The 19,991-nt window shown below is 36.1% G+C and overlaps 1 protein-coding gene across 2 annotated transcripts in view; it reads right to left on the reverse strand.

The window, feature by feature from the left end:
* Positions 1-505: 505 nt before the first annotated feature.
* Positions 506-19,991, reverse strand: part of LOC128242975 (lipid scramblase CLPTM1L-like) — a 33,016-nt gene continuing 13,530 nt past the window's right edge. Inside the window, exons 11-16 of one of the 2 annotated variants that reach the window (XR_008262742.1) lie at positions 15,143-15,260; positions 13,587-13,642; positions 12,150-12,194; positions 11,739-11,854; positions 8,368-9,430; positions 506-8,109 (exon numbers count right to left, since the gene is read on the reverse strand). Coding sequence is in view for 1 of the 2 variants with exons in the window: in XM_052960434.1 (XP_052816394.1) it covers positions 9,346-9,430; positions 11,739-11,854; positions 12,150-12,194; positions 13,587-13,642; positions 15,143-15,260 (420 nt within the window). In the remaining variant the exon portion in view is untranslated. Of the gene's footprint in view, positions 9,431-11,738; positions 11,855-12,149; positions 12,195-13,586; positions 13,643-15,142; positions 15,261-19,991 lie in introns of both variants that reach the window. The other variant, XM_052960434.1, reaches the window with a different exon arrangement.

Below are 19,991 nucleotides of genomic sequence, written 5' to 3' on the forward strand. Positions count from 1 at the left end.
CCCAGGGGCCCTAGGTAGGGCCCATTCCCCACAAATTTTTGACGCGAAGACAAAACAACCGTTCACCCGGCACTGCGGGGCCAACTGAAAGGTAAAAGCACAGCCCGTTTTCCCGGCTATCCCCGGTATACCTCCGGACCTGGGGGGCGTGGACAAGAGCGATTGCTCGTTAATATTATAGTGTCGAAGAAGGGACATTACTCGTTTAACCCAGAATTACGGGTCTTTCTAAACACTTTGTATTGTACCTTGCGATATGTGATTTAAGAGTTGTGTATAATGTTTAATGCCTGTACAACGACGATGATGATACCGACAACGACACCAAGGGTAGACAACACCTCGGTTAAAAACAACAACAACATCTAATAACAAAACAGACACCCTAAAGAGAAATGGCGTATGATGTCGCATAATACTAAAGGTAATTTTAGAACCATTAACTATATAATAAACAATAATTTACCAATCATACACAAACATGCATACAAAGTATAACATAAGATAGTTTGTCATACATTTATCATGAAACTGTCTTACATTTTGATTTGTGACATAATTTAACACGAGGGCTGTTCCAGGAAATAAGGCCTAGGCTGGGAATGAATTCTCGTACACCAGAGCGATGATGCTACGCGTAAACCACATTTCGAACACAATTTAAATTAGAAATACTGCCAACAACCGACATGAGACATAAGTCCAGATTTTCAGACTTCTTGTTTGATGATTTAATGTCACGTACATGTATATCGCATACTTTGTACTGTCATCTTCAATCCGTTAAAATACCAAAATACCAATATTTGCCGTACCAATATATGTTCAACTACAAGACTGTTTAAATGTGTTTGTAGGTGTTTATGTCAAATAGGCCGACCGTTGGGATATAAACTTAGCTTCTATCGTTTTCAAATTTATTTTGAAACGCAAACGGACAGGTTCGAAAGCAATATTCACGACATTGTATTTTATCAACACCGATTGAAAAATTAGGTGACCTTGATGAAGTGCCCTGCCGTTTTGAACACAGGCATCTGGATCATTGTTCGTACATAAAATGAGATAAACAACACATCTGAAGATATTTGGTGTCTTTCATATACAAAAAAGAAACCCGATTTCACGGTAGAGTCCAGTTTTATGCAAATTTCTCAACCAACATAAAAAAATCCATTTTTAAATAAGTGACATGGAAAGAAGAGTCAATTACCTTTAAAATGGTGTGCGATATGTTGGTATATCTATAATGTCTTTAGACAAACAAGCATAATTCAATGTCCAATTCTCGTGTTTTTCTTTAGTCGGAAAGAGTACAGCAAATTCAAATCTTCAATTTTTCCCGTATAAACAGTACTAATGACAGTCCATTTGAAGTTATTTTATGTTTCAGTGTACAGATAAATTAATTCCATTCCTTAATATCACCATAAGACTAACACCACAGTTTAAGAAACAACCGTATCAGTCTTCAAATTAAATCCTCTTTAAATTTCGTAGGCAGCCTGCCATTTTACCGACAAGCGCCCAGATGATGTCATTGACATGTACATTTAACATCTTTGGACAAACAATGATCCAGATGCCTGTGGTTTTGAACGGAGAATGTATACACCTCAACTTCCATTCCTTAAATGAACTGCAGTTGTAATTATCATCCGATGAACGCAACATCTTCGGATATGTTCGGATCGCGAATCATATTGAAAATTGTTTATCTTGTTATTGTTTGTATTATGTGAGCAGGCACCGAAAATCTTATACCAACATGCTAGAAAGTGTACATTTATGATATGTTTAATGTGTTGGTGTTATTAGTGTTTAATATTACGTTTAAATGAGATTGAAGTGAATTATTTTTCCCCGCGTTATTGTGACGTCATTTGATTAACTGTTTCCGGTTACGGTCGGGTCTACTATTTACAGAATGGGTGAGAAAGAATTACTGCAAGGTTCTTAAATTAAATGAAGTTTTTTAAACAATACTTAAATGAAATAATGAACTGTTGGTGTAAATATATAAGTAATGAATTGCGGGATTGATGTCATTATCGGTGATATGAACGCAATTGGGCTGGTTCAAGTACGCTTGTATGCATATACATATACAAACAAAATGATAACATTTTTCACAATTATTTCGATATTACATTATGTATATGTGGTCCGATATAATTTCACGTCATTGTGTTGGTAGTGGGTGTTTAGATGAATATAAATGTTGTGTTTAGGGTCATCAGGCCTTTTACAGTTATCACTATAATATATAATCGTGTTGGTGGAACCCCTTTTTAAGAATGCCTCCCCCACCCAAGACCTTTATTCCTGGAACAGTCTTAACATAAAGCATACGTAAAAAACAACAATCATATAGTAATTATGCCAATACAAAATTGGTGAACACTGCTATTCATTTAGTTTTATCTGAAAACAAAAAAGCTATTTCCTATGAAAAGGCTATTCAAATTCAAAAGACAATAACCTTAGTGCCTCATTGTTGAAAATAAACATAACACTAACAAAGTAATCTTACAGTCGAAACCCGTTGGCTCGATATCGCTTAGCTCGTTCTCCTCGTTCGCTCGAACTTGATATAAAATACCAATCTTCTTTCACTCTATGTTTTAATTTCCGCTTGGCTCGTTATTCGTGTGGCACAAATTATTTTGGCTGGTCCCAGGGATATCGAGCCAACGAGTTTCGACTCTATCAGCATTCATGAGTGCCCAAGAAGGATGACACAATAGGGTTAGAAACAATAACAAACAAAAGAACTACCTCTTTTATAAGACGGAAGCCTAAACAGCTGCTGGAAACAGCGCAAGCTTAGTAGTAAGTAGATATGTACTTGTAGTAGAAAGAGTATTAATTATTAGAACCTTTTTTTTCAATTCTGGGAAATTTTAAGCAATAAGAAACTATGCAAAAAATACGGTCTACAAATGCCTCAATTAAGTGGGTCACCCTTTTCACAGAAGTTTAATAAATAATAAAAAAGCAATAGAAATAGGAGGACCCAGATGGCCTTGGTTAAATAACTATACAGCTCACCATTAAATTCTAGGTGCTCAGGTGTGCAAAATATATAACTGTTCGCTTTCTAGTACTACTTTAAAACACTACTATACATTGAGTTGTAGTCGATTCAATAAGAAACAAAACACCAAATAGTAAAATACAAGAAAATCATAACAGTTTTGGATTTCAATGGGTCGAAGGATCTCACAGAAAAGCTGCTTTTCAATATATTAAAATCAAGACAGTGTCTAGACAACTTAAAAAACAAATAACCACAAAATACAACTAAATATTTAAAAAAAGGAATACATCATAATGTATTAGGAATTGAGATCCAGTATTTGATTAATCATAAATTCTCATTTACAATAATAATCAAAAACAAATATCTGGAACGTAACATGACATTTTGAAGTTCATATGTTTCAAAATGAAAAAAACAAACAAAAAACAAGTTTAGCTTTACATAATCTGTATTGTTGTCAGCACTATTCTTCTGCGAAAAATCCATGATAGCTAAGACTTGTACGCAATATTTGATAGTAACATGAAGTTTGGTAATCATGTTCCCATATGATCATGGACATTTAAGTGACATTACTCATGCTAACCAATTCAACCCTTTATTAACTGAAAAAACAGCAACTCATGAACTCTGGCTGAGCAATTGTTGGGTTACCTCCCTTTGTTAACTTAATAATAGCCACAGATGAACTCTGGCTAACCAGTTGTTGGGTTACCTCCCTTTGTTAACTTAAAAATAGCCACAGATGAACTCTGGCAAAGCAACTATCGGGTTATGCATATCATAACTAATTCACAAGTTGTGCATAAAAAAGCAAATCAAAGGCATCAATTCAACAAGTGTGTTGCAAACCAATCCCCAGTGCTGCTGAGTATCTTTCCTCAAGAAGAACAAGGGAAGAACTCCAAAAAAAATTCAAGCCAGAGTTATGTGCCTTGCTATAAATTAAAGGATTGACACTTACAACATGTTTACCAAGTTTCATTGGAATATTTGTACAGTTTTTGAGTTATGTTAGTTTCTACACAGCAACGAAAAAACAACAGACAAGCTCAAAAATATATATTACTCTTTTCACATGTACCTCTTAAAACAAACCACTTTATAGAGAGCAGATTAATTAAATCTACTATGTCATACAAAAATACATAAATCAACAATAAAATGAAGTGATAGTTTCTATGTCATAAACTACCATACGAAAATTAATAATTTACTGCAAATAAATAGCAAAATATGACACACAAAGACATAAAAACAATAATTTTTGCTACTGTATAATATTAATTACAATAGAGAAAAGGAAAACATTTTTGAACATTTATTTTTGGTTATCCATGAATTTTTGGTTAAACATGTACTTTTACTTCTGGTTAACCATGCATCTTTGGTTAAAACATGCATCTTTGGTTAAATATGTACGATTGGTTTTGGTTTGCCATGCAATTTTATTAACCATGTCCTTATGGTTAACCACATTTTTGGTTAACCATATAATTTTGGTTAGCCATATATTAACCATGAAATTTTGGTTCAACATGCATTTTTAGTGAACCACATTTTTTTTGGATTTCTATGCATTTAAGGTTAACCATACTTTAAGTTAAACATGCAATTTTGAGACCAACCATGTATTTCTGGTTACACATGTATTTCATAGAAAATATACATGTATCACTTCAAACTTAAAAAAGTTTTATAAAACAATCTATAAATCCAAATTCATTTCAACAATAATTAAAGCACATTGTTATCATTGCAAAAAAAGCCACAGAGGCAGTATTCATACAGATTGTTAGTGAACAAATTCAAAGTGATTTTTTTTCACAATTTTAACATTTTATATTTTTAATACCTCTACCTTTCATCATATTTTTTATATGCTTTTATAATACAAACCTTTTTTTTGCTTATTTTAAAACTTTTCGAGTAAATTTTTGGTCAATTTTATTTAAATTCTACTTCGAATCAAAGTAGCATAAAAGCATTGTTTTTATTTCAATGATCATATTCACTAAGATGCTTTATGAATAAGTCCCTAGGGTGAAAGGAAGTAAAATAAACAATCAACAATGCAAAGTTAACAAATTGTAAAGCATAGAGGGGGAAGGGCAATCAACATGAACCTGCAGGCTTTCAAGTGACAAATAACAAAAAGGTAGGCATAAAAGTAGGAGCATACTTTTAAAAAGTAGGGCTGGTAGGATTCATTAATTACCCCTTTGAAGCAAATAAATGTGTGTTAAGTGTTAAGTGCTGGCTTTGAAAAAAAAATAACTGGCCTAAGACTTAAAGTAACTGGCCAGTTAGGGGGGTTGGGGCATGGCCAGCTATGGGCTCTAGGGGAATGGCCAGCTAGAGGGTCTTGGGGCATGGCCAGCTAGGGGGTCTTGGGGCATGGCCAGCTAGAGGGTCTTGGGGCATGGCCAGCTAGAGGGTCTTGCGGCATGGCCAGCTATGGGCTCTTGGGGCATGGCCAGCTAGGGGGTCTTGGGGCATGGCCAGCTAGGGGGTCTTGCGGCATGGCCAGTTAGAGGGTCTTGGGGCATGGCCAGCTAGGGGGTCTTGGGGCATGGCCAGTTAGAGGGTCTTGAGGCATGGCCAGCTAGGGGGTCTTGCGGCATGGCCAGCTAGGGGGTCTTGGGGCATGGCCAGCTAGGGGGTCTTGGGGCATGGCCAGCTAGGGGGTCTTGAGGCATGGCCAGCTAGGGGGTCTTGCGGCATGGCCAGTTAGAGGGTCTTGGGGCATGGCCAGCTAGGGGGTCTTGGGGCATGGCCAGTTAGAGGGTCTTGGGGCATGGCCAGCTAGAGGGTCTTGCGGCATGGCCAGCTAGGGGGTCTTGGGGCATGGCCAGTTAGAGGGTCTTGGGGCATGGCCAGCTAGAGGGTCTTGCGGCATGGCCAATTAGAGGGTCTTGGGGCATGGCCAATTAGAGGGTCTTGGGGCATGGCCAGCTAGAGGGTCTTGCGGCATGGCCAATTAGGGGGTCTTGCGGCATGGCCAGCTAGAGGGTCTTGGGGCATGGCCAATTAGAGGGTCTTGGGGCATGGCCAGCTAGAGGGTCTTGCGGCATGGCCAATTAGGGGGTCTTGCGGCATGGCCAGCTAGAGGGTCTTGGGGCATGGCCAGCTAGAGGGTCTTGCGGCATGGCCAATTAGAGGGTCTTGGGGCATGGCCAATTAGAGGGTCTTGGGGCATGGCCAGCTAGAGGGTCTTGCGGCATGGCCAATTAGAGGGTCTTGGGGCATGGCCAATTAGAGGGTCTTGGGGCATGGCCAATTAGAGGGTCTTGGGGCATGGCCAGCTAGAGGGTCTTGCGGCATGGCCAATTAGAGGGTCTTGGGGCATGGCCAGCTAGGGGGTCTTGCGGCATGGCCAGTTAGAGGGTCTGTGCGCATGGCCAGCTAGGGGGTCTTGGGGCATGGTGAGCTAGTGATGTCAGGGGCATGGCCAACTAGGGTGTCTTGGGGCATAGCCAGCTTGAGGGATCTGGGGTATGGTCAGTTAGGGGGGTTGGGGCATGACCAGCTATGGGCTCTAGGGGAATGGCCAGCTAGGGGGTCTTGCGGCATGGCCAGTTAGAGGGTCTTGGGGCATGGCCAGCTAGGGGGTCTTGGGGCATGGTGAGCTAGGTTGGTCTGGGCGCATGGCCAGCTAGGAGGCCTCTGAGTGCATGGTCAGTTAGTGATGTCAGGGGCATGGCCAACTAGGGTGTCTTGGGGCATGGCCAGCTTGAGGGATCTGGGGTATGGTCAGTTAGGGGGGTTGGGGCATGGCCAGCTAGGCGCTCTAGGGGTATGGCCAGCAAGGGTGTCTTGGGGCATAGCCAGCTAGGGGGTCTGGGGCAAAGCCAGTTAGGAGGGTCTTATGGCATGGTAAGCTAGGGTCTGCCACTAATGTAAGCAGTGATTGTCAAAGATGGACAACATGACAACATACAATGGCAGAATATTCTATGATCAATACATGGAGTTAAATATTAAGTAAGTGCTTTAAATTCAATTCAAATTTCAAATTCAAATAAACTTTGTCTTTAGTAAATTGCTGAAGAATTAGGTTTTAAATACATATCAATATGGCAAAAAATGCCCATTTCATATACTTAAACACTTCACAAATAATCAAATTTGGTATCAAACACATACATGTAACTGTAGTTCATCTAATTAAAACAGGGATATGATAAGCACAGAGAACAAACAATTCCATTAATGATTCTGACCAACAAATAAGCCAATTCCCTGATAGCTCCATTAACAATAATGCTTAATTTTGATGCCCAGTGATCCAATATAATTTTGTATAAGTTAAAATAAACTAGAACTGTCACAGATGTGACAAATACCCCCAAATGCTGCCTGAACACAGGAATGGCAAACTATTTCTTTGAGAAGAGGCCATATCTCTGAGCTTATTGTACACTGCATTTTCACTCATCATGCCTGACCAAAGTTTGTTGTTTAATTAAAATCCATTGAGTATCAAAGGGCAATAACTCTGTCATTAGATGAAATCCTGATATGGATCTTCATGTGCACCGGAATTCCTGTAATTGTGCTTTACCATTTTTTGAAGTTTAAATTCCATCCACTATGTCTCATGTGATCCTTTGGACAAAGAACATTACAACGAAACGACCGCCCACAGGGTGACTCCAATAAACCCCCTTCAAACATCAATTTTCTAGGGTATGATTATTATACATACATAATACATATTTGTTATCAAAAATTGTATATTACTCTTTTAATTCTACTGAAATCAGATGTATATTAAAACACATATTTTGCAATAAATTTACTCCAAAGAATATGATATAATAATATTTCAGTAGTTTTTCTTTTCCTGGACACAAAACCATAGCAAATGATACCAAAAGAAAATGGAGTTACAGTGCATAAAAAATTCACATAAAAATAAATTCAAATGTCTGAAACAGCAATCAATGACAGCAAATAATGACATACCATTCACATTTAAACCAATATCCATTTTGCGTTAATGTCTAGAACAGAAAGTATTACCAGTAGATAATGACATACCATTCATGACATACCATTTTAACCTTATATCCATATATTTTAAGCTAATATCTATATAATTTAAGCTAATATCCATATAATTTAAGCTAATATCCATATAATTTAAACTAATATCCATATAATTTAAACTAATATCCATTTGCGTAAATGTCAAGAACATTAGAGATAGACATTAGAAAAAAATGACACACAATTTAGATTTCAACTAATGTCTAAATCTGTAATTGCCTTTAACAGCAAACATTGTCAGCAGATGAAATGACTGGCCATTAAAATTTAACCTTATATCCATTTCATTTAAACTTATTTCCAAACTAATATACACTCATCTTAATGTCTAGAACAGATAACATTGAAAGTAGATAAAAAAGACATGACATTGAAATTAAAACTAATATCCATTTATTTTGAACTAGTTTCCGTTTATGAAAATGTCAAAAACAACAAACATTGCCATTCGATTAAATGACACATCATTTATAACAAATCTACTATCCATGTATGTAAACATCTACTATCCATGTATGTAAACATCTACTATCCATGTATGTAAACATCTACTATCCATGTATGTAAACATCTACTATCCATGTATGTAAACATCTACTATACATGTATGTAAACATCTACTATCCATGTATGTAAACATCTAGAACAGCAAACATTAACAGCAGATGAAATTACACAACATAAAAAAAAAAATCATTAAAATTTAAACCAATATATCCATTTGTGTAAATATCCAGAATAGCAGATGAAATGACACGCCATTTAAATTTAAGCTAATACCATTGTGTAGATATAGAACAGCTTACAATTACATTCGATAAAATGTCATGCCATTAAAATTTAAACCAACATCTATTTGTTTAAACATCTAGAACAGCTTACAATTACATTCAATAAAATGTCATGCCATTAAAATTTAAACCAACATCCAATTGTGTAAACGTCTAGAACAACTTACAATTACAGTTGATAAAATAGCATGCCATTTAAGCTAATAATCCTTTACAGTCGAAACCCCTTGGTTCAAACTCTCTTGGCTCGAATTCCTCGTTGGGTCGAACTGGATTTAAAGGACCGATTTCTTTAACCTGAAGGTAAGCATTCCCGCTTGGCTTGAATTTTTCGAGGCTCAAGGTATTTCCGCGGGTCCCTGGGAGTTCGAGCCAATGAGGTTCAACTGTATGTTAATGCCTAGAATGCATACAAGTATTATGCGACAGCCCTTAATTATCTACTCATATTCCTGAGTTCTACTCCTTCTTCTGTTTTTCTATGACAGCATCGTCAAACGACTGCCCATACTCGTTGACTCTCGCCTTGTCAACTGGATATAACCTGAAATACAAATAATACAATGTCAATCAAGTTCAAAGTTCAAATATTAATTTTATGAAGGCCTCTGGCCCATATACATACATGCATACTGGTACATAGATACATATAGATCAAGCATAGAATTCACAAAATGTTAGTTGTTATTATGGCATCATAAATATTAATCAGCTATTGATAAATTGTATCTAATTTTGTCTGCATAATACAAATATATAGCTATTTTTTTGCGAAACTTTTCATTTTTTTAAGCTATTATTAAAAAGAACTTATGAAGACTAGGGTAAACATAATACTTAGATGGTATATACACTTCACTTATATCTCCATACACTGGACATTTAATAACAAAATGATTTTCATCCTCAACAACATTTTTACAATGTCAATCAATGTAGTATTACCGTAATATCATCTAAACTAAATCATAGGAAGTTTATACCTTTTAGCCAAATTTCCTACTTAATCTTTTTTTCCTGAATAATAATTAGTTTATTCTGATTATCATTTAGATTATTTTCTTTCAGAATCTAAACACCCTTAAGAATGTAAATATAACACAAATTATATATGGTATAAAAAATAGTAAGCTATAAACTTAATCATGTTATAAGGGAAAGATTATGTGAGAAACCGGGGCCATGCTTTTTAGTGCTTAAATTAAGTGTGAGTTGGGTTTGTGTCACCAAGCCAGACAAGTGGGTTTTCTCTGGGTACTCTGGTTGCCCCCACAACACAAGACCACACTCTCGCCCACCATTGTGCCAACAAGAGTGATTAATATAATGTTATAATAACTTGTTTTATAATGATTGTAAAATAATTAAGTTTAAACTTATGCTTAGATTTGGGAATAAATCTTCATTAATGACTGTATTTTTGACTAGTAATCATAGTTCAGAAATACTCATTTTTAAAGAGCTCCATGAACGCTACATTGGTTGTCATGGTAACAATTGTCTCGTTTACTACTCATGTTTATAGATTCAAATTCTGCCATCTAAAGTTTAGAATGGTGAACCAACATGTACAACATTTTTTATCTGCTAGTATAGTTTTTACAAACAGTCTTAAAATGGCCACACAACCTTAGTAGTACATTGAAGAACAAAAATATTATTATAAGTAACGTGGTTAGAAGGTGACCTAGCTGATATGTGATATGCTGGACAAAGGAAGGCACATGGTTTCCTGCGTATATATCACGTTGAGAACCTGTTTACATGTTTAAATGTTTCATTTATTCAGCTGAATATTCATCAGATAAGAAAGTAGACGCCACTTTAGTACGATATGAATTTGGTAACCTAGTACGGAAAAATATGGGGTCACTGGCACAGCAGTGACCAGTCCTGGACTAATGGCGTTGTGTCATTTCTGTTGGAGGCTTGATATTCTAAGCGTAATTTCAAACAAAGAATATCAATTTCCCACAATATTGAGCAATGATGTTGATCACACTCCATCAATGTTGAACAAAATAAGACAATTTACATTGTAGTCCAACAATACAGACATTGTGTAAAAATGTAGTGTACGCAAGTATGTACATTATAGTTATTTTTTACAGATAAAGACATATGTAAAAAATCTGACTGCCTTTCTCATTACTGCTATGATAATCACACTGCTGTGACATTAACAATGAACGTATAATGCCTGTCCTTGCAAAGTTTAACATTCAATTCATATTGTGTATACATGTGTTGTAACTTCTTTTAACACTAATTGTTTGGTCCGGTTAGCGTAGTGGTTAGTGCACCCGCTTCTCACTTAGGCGACCCGGGTTCCATTCCCGGCATGGGACCATGTGAGTTTGGTTTGTGGTCACCAAGTCGAACAAGTGGGTTTCCTCCGGGTACTATGTTTTCCCCACAACGTAAGACCACACACTCACGCAACATCGTGCGAACGTGAGTGAATAATATAAGTTGCAATAGCTTGTTTCACAATTGTTGTAAAATTAAATAAGTTTAAACTAAAACTAATAGTTTATTATGAATACCTTGGCTGTTATCTTTACTTAACTGTCAAAATTATGTGTATTTATTATTTTTATACTTATTTCTGAAAATCGACTTGACAATATGTCCTATAAATATCAAATAATGTTCATAATCCTCAAAGGCGAGTCCTTCAAATAAAAGGGCACAGGGGCATAGTAAAAAAGCAGAAGGGTGCCAGAAAAGGGCAGCAGGGTCTACCCTGTTATTTAGAACTAACTGTGGCACTGAATTGCCCATCTTGAGTTTATCATGGTACTTTTATGGGCATATTTTTCTCTAAAAAAAGCGTGAAATAATATATTTACCATCTTTGATAGAGGTAGACCATGAAAACCAGATCATCCCTGAAGCAGGCCAGTCTGTGAGCAGTCGGCATGGTGATGATAAATGCAAATATGTCATCGATGAATGTGTTGAACGCCTATTATAAAATAGAAATCATAGGGTCAGTTATATTTGTTCATTGTTATCATACAATTCAATAAGGTGCCTTAAAGAAGCCTATTCAAAACAGGAATATGGTAAGTTGTATATTTTTTTAGCAATTTTGAAAATCAATGGAGTACATACTCTTACAATCATGATGTTCATTTATGATAAGCATCCTCTAACAAGTGCAAAAAAAATCTTGAAACATTATGTAACAAATACACACTGTATATGCTTTATAATTAATATATAGAGAATATAGATTACAATATAATAAATATATGTACCTTGTACATAAAAGCTCTCCATGGTAAATGGGCCACAGATTTCAACTGAAATAAAAATGGTTTAAATCATTTCATGAGAAAAGAATGGAAATAAGCAATGATACATCAATTTTGAATATTTTCTTACAGTTTTCAATTTTGATGTCTATTTTATTTTCTGACAGTCCCCTTCAAAGCCAATGGTATTTGGGTCTATATTGACCAATAGCCTTCAGTAACTAACACATCTTCATGATGACCTTTCTAACCTTTCTATGCAGTTTGGAAATATTGATTGCTTACATTTTTAAAGAGCAAAATATGTACAGGAAGATGATAAGTCACTGCAAGATGGAGTAGATGTCAATTGGTGTCTGACGTGCTTTTTTAAAATGAGATTGTTGGCCATTATTGAACATGCATGTAACATTATGTTTGAAATATTGACCTCGATATGGTTCATCTAATGGTCATGAACACCATGCCTACAAAGTTTGAGGTCCCTGAGCCTAAGGGTTACCATGATACTGATTGGAAACTGTGGGGACGAACAAGCGGGCCATCTGATTACTGTATGCCACTCTTAAAAAGCATAAAAATATGACTAACCTATTAATTAGCTATTTTTCCAAAAAAGTAGGAATTAAAGGTTTTGACTATAAGTACAAAAAAGCAAGAGGCCCTTTCAAATAGTTTGGTGCTTTCGGGGCTGATCCAAAAGTCCGACACAAGGACTGGTGTGGAAGGAAAGTTGTGTGCCAAGGGTAAGAGTTTTCAATATGCCTAGCATACGCATGAACAATACCCTTTCTTGCATACCTTAATCTTTACATTTAAGTAAAAGTTGATGTTAAAAGGGCTAATTTTATACATTTAACCAAAAAGTGATTGCAAAGCTTTTCACTGTCATCACCGTAATGATGCGCAGTGATTAGAAGTCAAGGTCAAATATTTCCCATTTTTCAATTATGAAGACTATATACATATAAAAAGGCCATTTTTCTAGACATCCCATGGGTTTGATATTCTGACCCATTCAGAAAGGTAAAATTCTTTATAACCATTATAACCCCAATTTTGTCATGTAACCCCATAAATTCTATTTTTGTTTCCAAAATGACTAGAAAATTTCCTAATGACACGCAATAACATTAATGTTTAACATCCAAAGACAACGGCATATCAGCTTTTGTTTGTTTGGTTTGGGGATTTTGTTCTAAATTTTCTAAAATCCTGGTTTGATGAAAGATGCAATGTCATGTTTACTTTGAGATAGATATCATTACTATCCGGGTAATCCCTATCTTGTTTGTCTGAATTGCCAGAACTAAACTTCCAATCCTTCCAACTCTTTCAACCCTTGGAGTGGTCAATGACTTTGTAGGATAGCAACATGACCAATGTTGTTTGTTTGATTTGATTTGTCCAAGTACTAAGTAGGAAGTGTATGAGACTCACCTTGTAATTAACGAACAGCTGCGGCAGCATGAACAGAAACCCAAGAGCATAAACACCTGAAATACAATAACAACTTGTGAAAATACATAAACAATGATTGTACAATTTTGGACAGTGTATTCTTCATTTTATATTGTGTGTCGGAAGCTTCCATGCAATAAGTGCATGTGGCATGTGGATATTACACAAAGATATTTTAACAAAAGCATGCTGCTTATTGCAATATGGTAAAAATCAGTAGCTACCCTTATGAATGAAATGATACATAGCTTGTGCTTTCGATGATGTATGATTTCAAAATATTTCAAATAACAAGTGTTTGATAATTGATTCAAATACAATAACATGTTAAAATAACAGACATGGCTATGACAACACTAGCAGATTCAGGTGTTTTTTTAAGATTGTTCGACAAATTATGGCCATGTTTACCCAATATGGAGAAATAATATGTAAATATTATACAGAAAACAAATCCACATAAAAGCTTTTTTGACCATGTAAGATGGCAAAATATATTATTTTCAGTCAGATAATTTCAGTTCAAGTAAGAACGAAAATACAAACTTCATCTATTTCAATATATTGGTTCTCAGGCCTAAAAAAAATACATTTGGTTCGGGTTACCCGACCCTACCTACGGAATAGGCGCCGACCCTAACGTTTTTATAGTCAGTTTGAAAAAAAAAATGAAAAACTAAAAAAAAAAAAAAAAAATATTTTTTTTTCTTTTCTTTTTTGCTTTTCAATATGTAGTTTAAAACCTTAATTGCTTATATAGAAGATAACTTTAACACCATTCTCCAATGATGAAAATGACATTCTTATATAAAGCCTAATAAAAAATAATAATAATAAAAAAAAAGCCTACCTACCCTACCTATTTTTGAAAAGGATGTTATCCTAACCAAACAAATTTTTTTTTAGGCCTCAGCAAGCAATGTAAATTCAGATGATACCAAAATAACATGTAGTCAACAAGCAGGCATCTTAATTTAACATTATCACAAAGGACTCAATAAACAATAAAGCTTATATGTATATTGTATACCTTTACAGGGGCACAATAAAGGTTAAATGGGCACAATAAAGGTTCATGCGAAAACAGTGCCCCATTAACTATATTGTGCCCCCTTAACTATGCTGTGCCCCTTTAACCTATATTGTGCCCTCTGAAACATATATTGTGCCCCTTTAACCTATATTGTGCCCTCTGTAACATATATTGTGCCCCTTTAACCTATATTGTGCCCTCTGTAACATATATTGTGCCCCTTTAACCTATAGTATGCCCTCTTTAACCAATAGTATGCCCTCTGTAACATATATTGTGCCCCTTTAACCTATAGTATGCCCTCTGTAACATATATTGTGCCCCTTTAACCTATAGTATGCCCTCTTTAACATATATTGTGCCCTTTCAACCTATAGTATGCCCTCTTTAACCAATAGTATGCCCTCTGTAACATATATTGTGCCCCTTTAACCTATAGTATGCCCTCTTTAACCTAAAATGTGCCCCTTTATCCTAAATTGAGCCCCTAAGAATTCCTTACCATTGACAAGGCTCTGGATAACCCAAGAGAACCAGCTCTTGTGTTGCACATACATCAGCGAGTATCCGGCCCCGCCAATACACAGTGGGTATAGCACGTATGATAGATATTTCATCGCCTGTAAATAAAACAACTTTTATGTGAGTAAATTTCATAGATTTTGAGTTTAAAAAATGTTCAACATCTAGCTATTATTCTTTCATGGAGCGATCTTGCAACAGTCATGACAACTTATTGCTGCCCATCATGACACAAAGAATATGACAATACCAATTTCAACTTACATCTTGAATTTGTTTCATGGTCTGGTAATACAAAACATTGATTTCAGTTTGCCAAATGATGAAATAGAATCACTGAGTCATGTCTAAGGATAACAGTTTGCCAATTGATGGAATAGAATCACTGAGTCATGTCTAAGGATAATGAATTATATTGAATACTGGCTTAGAGTGACTTCTCAATCTGACCTTCCACTTTTCAGATAGGAATGAGTCTAATTCATTGCATGTCTAAATTCAGAGCGCAATTTTAGCCTCAAAGAGTCATTTCACCTGTCAATACGCTAACACTGCATTAGTCATCCAACAGATTTTTAAGTAACTCACTCCCACACTTTATGGACATACTTTTTGACCACACAGACATCTACAGACTGAAAAAAAATAAGCCAACAAGAGTTGGAAAAGCTCATCCTACAGACGCTTAAATAACTCCCTCCCATCCTTATAGACATACATTTTGACCACACAGACTGAAAAAAATAAGCAAACAAGACTTGGAAAAGCTCATCCTACAGACGCTAAAATAACTCACTCCCATCCTTATAGACATACTTTTTGACATCTCAGGCATAGACAGACAAAAACACCCATAAGCTAACACTGTCTGATAAAGCTCATCCTACATACAGTAAAGTAACTCACTCCCATACTTTATCAACATACATGTTGAACACACAGCCATCTACAGACAAAAGCAACATAAGCTAACCGTGGCTGATAAAGCTCATCCTACATACAGATAAGTAACTTGCTCCCATACTTTATCAACATACATGTTGAACACACAGCCATCTACAGACAAAAGCAACATAAGCTAACAGTGGCTGATAAAGCTCATCCTACATACAGTTAAGTAACTCGCTCCCATACTTTATCGACATGGTACATGTTGACCACACAGCCATCTACAGACAAAAGCAACATAAGCTCACAATGTCTGATAAAGCTCATCCTACATACAGTTTAGTAACTCGCTCCCATACTTTATCAACATACATGTTGAACACACAGCCATCTACAGACAAAAGCAACATAAGCTAACAATGTCTGATAAAGCTCATCCTACATACAGTTAAGTAACTCACTCCCATACTTTATCAACATACATGTTGAACACACAGCCATCTACAGACAAAAGCAACATAAGCTAACAGTGGCTGATAAAGCTCATCCTACATACAGTTAAGTAACTCACTCCCATACTTTATCAACATACATGTTGAACACACAGCCATCTACAGACAAAAGCAACATAAGCTAACAGTGGCTGATAAAGCTCATCCTACATACAGTAAAGTAACTCACTCCCATACTTTATCAACATACATGTTGAACACACAGCCATCTACAGACAAAAGCAACATAAGCTAACAGTGGCTGATAAAGCTCATCCTACATACAGTAAAGTAACTCACTCCCATACTTTATCAACATACATGTTGAACACACAGCCATCTACAGACAAAAGCAACATAAGCTAACAGTGGCTGATAAAGCTCATCCTACATACAGTTAAGTAACTCAATCCCATACTTTATCAACATACATGTTGAACACACAGCCATCTACAGACAAAAGCAACATAAGCTAACAGTGGCTGATAAAGCTCATCCTACATACAGTAAAGTAACTCACTCCCATACTTTATCAACATACATGTTGAACACACAGCCATCTACAGACAAAAGCAACATAAGCTAACAGTGGTTGATAAAGCTCCTCCTACATACAGTAAAGTAACTCACTCCCATACTTTATCAACATACATGTTGAACACACAGCCATCTACAGACAAAAGCAACATAAGCTAACAGTGGTTGATAAAGCTCCTCCTACATACAGTTAAGTAACTCACTCCCATACTTTATCAACATACATGTTGAACACACAGCCATCTACAGACAAAAGCAACATAAGCTAACAGTGGTTGATAAAGCTCATCCTACATACAGTTAAGTAACTCGCTCCCATACTTTATCAACATACATGTTGAACACACAGCCATCTACAGACAAAAGCAACATAAGCTAACAGTGGTTGATAAAGCTCCTCCTACATACAGTTAAGTAACTCACTCCCATACTTTATCAACATACATGTTGAACACACAGCCATCTACAGACAAAAGCAACATAAGCTAACAGTGGCTGATAAAGCTCATCCTACATACAGTAAAGTAACTCACTCCCATACTTTATCGACATGGTACATGTTGACCACACAGCCATCTACAGACAAAAGCAACATAAGCTAACAGTGGCTGAAAAATAATGATCTACAGACGCTAAATTAACTCTATCCCATCCTTCAACAACATACTTTTTGACCACACAGACGTCTACAGACACAAACAACATAAGCTAACAAGAGCTGGAAAAGCTCATCCTTCAGACACTTAAATAACTCAATCCGATACTTCATAGACATAGTTTAACATAGACATAGACATGAGGCCTAAAAAAAAAAATTGTTTGGTTAGGGTTACATCCTTTTCAAAAATAGGTAGGGTAGGTAGGCTTTTTTTATTTTTATTTTTTTATTAGGCTTTATATTATGTCATTTTCATCATTGGAGAATGGTGTTAAAGTTATCTTCTATATAAGCAATTAAGGTTTTAAACTACATATTGAAAAGCAAAAAGAAATTATTTTTTTTTTTTTTTTTTTTTTTTAGTTTTTCATTTTTTTTTCAAACTGACTATAAAAACGTTAGGGTCGGCGCCTATTCCGTAGGTAGGGTCGGGTAACCCGAACCAAATGTATTTTTTTTTTAGGCCTAACTAACTCCCATACTTTATAGACACACTTTTTGACCAGACAAAAACAACATAAGCTAACAAGAGCTGGAAAAGCTCATCCTTCAGACACTTAAAAATCTCACTCGGATACTTCATAGACATAGTTTAACATGGACATAGACATAACTAACTTCCATACTTTAAGACACACTTTTTGACCAGACAGCCATCTACAGACAAAAACAAAATAAGCTAACAAAAGCTGGAAAAGCTCATCCTACAGACGCTAAAATAACTCACTCCCATCCTTCCAACGACATACATTTTGACCACACAGACGTCTACAGACAAAAACAACATACACTAACAATGGCTAGAAAAACTCATCCTTCAGAGAACTTGGTCTCACACTGCTAAATGTGATAATGTTGATAAAGCCCCCCTACCTCACATTATTAAACAACCCACAAAGCATCTGCGTCAATAAAGGCAAACAAAGTTACATGAGCACGTTAGTAGTGGTCAATCCTGCTGGGTAAAAAAACCCAAACAGTTGCTTTTCTAAACATGTTTATATTTATTTTAATTCCTAGCAAGAGAGATATTTTTATATGAAAGGCAATCTTTCAACCAATATTTCAACAAGAGCATAGCAAGCAGCTGAAAATGCTCATCTGTTCTTCTCAATCAATTTAGAGGCATAACTCAACAGTTCTTGAACCAAGAGGTATGGGTCTTACTACACATGAGAGTACAGTCAACAATAACATGTGTACCAGTACTAAGTCGCATGTGAATGTCTGAAACTGTTTTTAAAATGTGGCCAAGATCTCCGTTTACTCCACTTTTCACTCAGTCCAGCCGTTATAAGAAAAGAATGTCCTGTGATATTTAGGTCCGAAATCTCAACAGCAAAGCTGCTTGCTTTATTAATATTAATACAGAGCTAGTTATATACTGTGAAATCATTAATGTTCGTGGGCATGAAATTTCGTGGTTTGCCGAAAAGAAACAATTTCGTGGGTACTTGAATTCGTGGATTTTCATTATTGAAAAAAAAATCGAAGATGCGATCGTCCTAGATCGTCTGCATAATATCCACGCGCTGGCTCGTGATTTCCATCTTCTACGTCACTCGGTTTAGGACACTCGCTAATGTGGTACGACATGCCAATTAGTGCATATACCCATGTCACTTATCGATTTAATTGGGAATAAAGGTAATAAAAGAAGATGTACCCTGATCATAAATACAGATAGGGGAAGCCATTGAATGCCAATTAAGAATTTTGCAAACTGTGAAAACACCGAAAAGGTGCGTATATTGTCACGTTCGGTGCTTAGTAACCTTCAATGTACTAGTAATCGATTAATCATTTCATTAAATAAAAAAATCGAGTATGGACACTCATCACGGACATCTTGTAAACTTGGAGATTTTCATTAACAGCACACGTTTAACCACGTGCTTATAACTGTCATTTGCTGCATAAAACACATTTAATTGATTTGGTTCATTATTTGTTAAAGGCAGTTATAATATATTAACAGAATAATGATCGTAAGTTATACAGTGAGACAGGTTTTAACACTGTATACTGCGACCTCTGTTAAGAATATACTAGAGTATGTACGTAACAAGGCAATTGAAAAAGTGAATAAAGGGTTTATATTTCGTGGGATCTTGAATTCGTGGATCACCCAACCCACGAAAACCACGAACATTAATGCCCCACGAACATTAATGATTTCACAGTATGCATTCAACAAATGCTTCTCACCTAGGCGACCCGGGTTCGATTCCCGGCCTGGGCGCATGTGAGTTTGG

Source organism: Mya arenaria, chromosome 8, assembly GCF_026914265.1.
Source record: "Mya arenaria isolate MELC-2E11 chromosome 8, ASM2691426v1".
Classification (NCBI taxonomy): domain Eukaryota; kingdom Metazoa; phylum Mollusca; class Bivalvia; order Myida; family Myidae; genus Mya; species Mya arenaria.